Source organism: Rattus rattus, chromosome 2 (assembly GCF_011064425.1).
Source record: "Rattus rattus isolate New Zealand chromosome 2, Rrattus_CSIRO_v1, whole genome shotgun sequence".
In the NCBI taxonomy this organism is placed as follows: Eukaryota; Metazoa; Chordata; class Mammalia; order Rodentia; family Muridae; genus Rattus; species Rattus rattus.
In genome coordinates, this window is record NC_046155.1 from 175883838 (window position 1) to 175888381 (window position 4544).

At 31.6% G+C, this 4544-nt stretch overlaps 1 protein-coding gene across 1 annotated transcript; it reads left to right on the plus strand.

The window, feature by feature from the left end:
* The first annotated feature begins 2811 nt into the window (after positions 1-2811).
* On the plus strand, positions 2812-3795 carry LOC116894531 (vomeronasal type-1 receptor 4-like). Its single transcript, XM_032896234.1, has one exon. The coding sequence runs from the start codon at positions 2812-2814 to the stop codon at positions 3793-3795; it is 984 nt and encodes a 327-aa protein (XP_032752125.1).
* The last annotated feature ends 749 nt before the right edge of the window (positions 3796-4544 follow it).

The following is a 4544-nucleotide window of genomic DNA, read 5'->3' on the forward strand; positions in this document are numbered from 1 at the left end:
TTATATTACCAACAAAATTAATAAATCCTAAGAATTATCTTATGAAAAGCATTTCTTTTAGGAATAAAATTATTAATATCAGATATATATTCTATAAAATAAAGAGGAATATACATTTTGCCATAAAGTGTAAAAAACACAAGAATGACCATGGCAATATAAATATTTCTTACATGTAATATTATACATTATAATATTACATTGACTGTAAGAACTGTCATTATTCAATAGTCATATTTAGTATAAAATGGTAATCTTTTTTTTGGTTTGGTTTTTAAAATATTTAATCATCATATATATTATTAATTTTATTATGAGATTTTTAAGGAAATGTATTTTTGATTCTCTTCCTTAACATTTCTTCTCCAGTCCACCAATACCTCTTTTCACTTCTATATCTCCTTTATAATCTTTTGCATTGTAATTTCATATTTCCTCTCTTACTCTCCCCTAGATTCCTCAACATGTCATTTGTCTGCATCTTTTGATCTTCTTTCTGCTTTCACAGCCCATAACCTCTTTCTCTTCACCCAAATTTATATGCAAATGTCCCTGTCTGACAAATGGCATGTGACCTTGGATTTCCTGAATCTGTAACCTTCCTGAATTGTTTGCAAGTCCATCTGGTACCTCAATATTTTTCACAATTTTATTTCTGTTTATAGATGAACACAACTCCATGCTTCAGATACATCTTATTTCTATTATGTGCTGGTGAACCTCAAGGATGGACACCATCTCTTTGCTATTGTGAATAAAACAGTAGCTTACATGGATATGGAAGCATCTCTATGGTAGGATATTGATTTCTTTGAGCATAGCACAAAAATAATATACCTATGTTTTATGGTGATTCTTTTTTAACTTCTTGAGATAATTTTATATTTATTTCTACAATGAATGTAGTAATTTTTCCTCATACCAGTATATAAAAATGATTAACCCCCCATCATGGTCAGCATTTTTATTTTATATTACCTTGATGGAAATCATTCTAAGGTGTACGATGTTGTTTCAAATTATTTATAATTTCATTTCCTAGAAAGCTCTTAATGTTGACTACATTTTAAAAGATTTGGGCACATTTGTAATTCTTTAAAGGAATCTGTGTCCATGCCATTGCCATGTTGACTGAAACTTTGTGAAAAGAATGTTTATCTTTATCTTCCTCTCTAAATTCTAGGTATTAAGCTCCTAATTAGCTTCCAGAATTCAATGTTTTTCCCCAACTCTGTAGGTAATATTTTCATCTGTAGTCACATATCCTTAAAGTACAAAACCTTTTAGTTCTATACAGTTCTAACTCATTAATATTTTGGTGGATTGTCAGTGTTGTTGAGTCATGCTGCCTCTACCTAAATATCGAATGGCTAATATTTTCCTCTACTAGTTTTAGCATTCAGCTTTTGAATAATTTACCATTAATTTTTGGCATGATTAGGGCACCTAAATGTAATCCTGTTTTCTAAATGTGAATATGCATTTTATACAAAGTCATTCAGGATCAGAAGTTCTAAACACTAAGTCATCCTAAAACACATTCAAGAAACTATGATTGTGTATATTCAAATTCTTCCTAAGGACTTCTGAGGTTAAGCACAGCAATTATAGGGAAACACATTCAGAACCATCATGTATCTATTTTAGTTGAAACTGGTCATTCATCGTGTGGATTTGGATCCTTTTATGTCCCATGACCTTTGTAACATTATAACATTATAATTGGAACTAGGTTATAATTATCAATTATTTCTAGGATAAAACTCTACTAGTTTGAATTGTGGCTGAAACATTTTACTTCTCTTTACTGTCTATACAAGGGTCAATATTTTGTGATATTCTTAGCAGCTTTAATTGGCACTTTTATTTATGTTCTTTTATTTTGATTAATATTGAACAGTATGTGATGATTAGACATCGCAACTTTGATTTGAATTTTCTTATTGTATTCCATTAATAAATGGTGAGGTTGAGCCTTATTTTGTACATATTTTGAACATCTGATTGGTGTAGTTGTGTATAGAAAGTTGATCCAAATTTAAAACCCATCTGTCATTTGTTTTATGTCTCAGTTTTCTCAAATATACTTTCAATATTTTTATGGGATTGATGGATAAGGCACTGTTTAAAAATGCATACTACTGTTACCTTGGATTTTAACTCTGTTCCTAGTTCTTATCAGTGCCTCACAGCCATCTCCAAATCCAGCTGTAGCAGATCCCAACATTCTGCCCTTGCAAGCTATCATACTCACATGCAACCAACCCCAGGACACATAGATAATTTTAAAAAAAAGTAAATTTAAAAGACAATATTTTTACACATTCTGAGAATTAACCCAAATACGATTTTAAATATCTGTCGATTCATTTAATGAAGTTTGAATTCTGTCTCTTGTAAATTTCATAAATAATGGCATATCTTAAAAATTCTCTTGGAAATTTTCTTCTATAATCAACCCCAAATCATTGTAGTTGTTCAAAAGCAATGAAAACATTAGTCATTTGGGGAACTATTGGGGACAGAGTTTTGCTTTTAATAGCATTGACTGTCCTGGAACTAACAATGTGGACCAGGTTAGACTCAAATTCATATGTGTGCATCAATATCTTGATTGCTATGTTATAGATCATGTAGCACATTTTCCAGTGAAAATGTAAGTCTTCAGTAGTTACTTCTAAAACTTTCTATTTAATAATAGAGAATATTTCCTTTAATAAAGATCAAAGTATAGGCATTCTTTTTCAGGGGGAAATGTATATAAATACAATAAAATGATAAATATATTATTTTAGTTAACAGCATGAAGTAATGCAAACTTGTACTGTATTTCTCCTGCCTTGTATCAATAATAGCATTATTTTCTTTATAGGACTCAAAATGGCTTTTGAAAATATTGTACTAGGAATTTTCCTCTTCTCCCAGATTACAGTGGGAATGATTGGCAATTCCTCAATACTAGTTTATTATGTCATTTTGAAACTCACTGGAAAACATTTAATGCCTAAAGACCTGATCATAGAGCACTTGACTTTTGCCAATTGCCTGTTTATCATCTCAAAAGGCATTCCACAGACACTGTCAGATTATGGATATAAAAATTTTCTAGATGACTTTGGATGTAAATTGATAATATATATTTACCGAATAACCAGGGGGATGTCCCTTTATGCTATGTGCCTATTGAGTTGCTTCCAAGCAATCACAATCACCCAGAAAAATTCCAGATGGATGATGCTTAAACACAGAGTCACCGAGTACCTTGGTCCCTCCTGCTCATTCAGCTGGCTTGTACAATTATTACTAAACATCTTGGCTGCAGCAAGAGTGTCAGGCCCTCGTTACAACAAAAATACAACTAGCAGGATGATTCATGGGTACTGTTCATGGTTCGCTTCAGGCAATTTTGCAACTGTGATGTATTTATTCTTATTGTGCTTCTCTGATGCTGTGTGTCTGGGTCTCATGGCCTATTCAAGTGTCTCCATGGTGAGTATCCTCTGCAGACATAAGAAACAAGTCAAACATATCCATAAAGCTCAACACTTTCTAAAAGTCTCTCCTGAAGACAAAGCCACACAAACTATCCTCATCCTGGTGTGCACATTTGTTCTATCTTACTCATTCTCCTCTCTTTTGGTAATCTTTACGACCTACTCCAAATATCCAATGCTATGGGGAGTAAGTATATTTACATTCCTAGAAATATGCTTTCCCATATTTTGTCCCTTTGTTCTCATCAGCAGCATGAAGTCTAGGTGCAGTATATTTTTACCCTGCTTTGGTAAGAGTTAGATTTTTCAAAAATGAGATGACGCCTCATTCTTACCTTTTTTATATATTGCCATATGCTATTATCTGTTGTGCAATGTTAAGACATCAGTTTAAAAATAGAAAGCTTTCTATAACTGACTCAGATATTATGTAGTATCATCAGTAGTTTTTTCTTTTGTAATTTTAGGATATTTTTATAGAAATTATTAGCCAATAATATATATGTATGGTTAGAATATTATATAAAATGTTAGTCAAAGTATGGTGAACATGAAAAAGTACATTGGGAAGACCAGCCATTATCTAATTGCTCATGGAATGATTTTTTGTTTGTGTGTTTGTATATGTGTACAACATCATTTTTATTTTTATAAATGTTTATTTTTCATGCATGTGTTTGTGTATGACATGTATAAAATACCAGCACAGTGTAGAATATGGCATTACATCTTAGGAATTCAGTTACTGATAGTTTTGAGCCATTATTAAGTGATGGAAAGAAAACTAGGACCTCTAGAGTATCAGTTAGTGCTAGTGAGTCCCAAAATTTCTGTCCATACCTGAAATATTCTGATAATATTTAAACTTTTTAATTTTGTATATATTTGTGTACATAATGTAAGTATGTACAGAACATACATTCCGCCTGTTCACATAGACAAGAAAATGTGGTTAATTCTCTGTAAATGTAGTTAAAAATGGTGGTGAGACACTCTTAAGTTTGCTAGGAACTAAACTCAGGTCCTTTACAAAATCGCTAAAAGCTTTAA

Coding starts and splice junctions, on each gene's coding strand:
- LOC116894531 (XM_032896234.1), top strand. CDS start 2,812: ATGCAAACTTGTACTGTATTTCTCCTGCCTTGTATCAATAATAGCATT.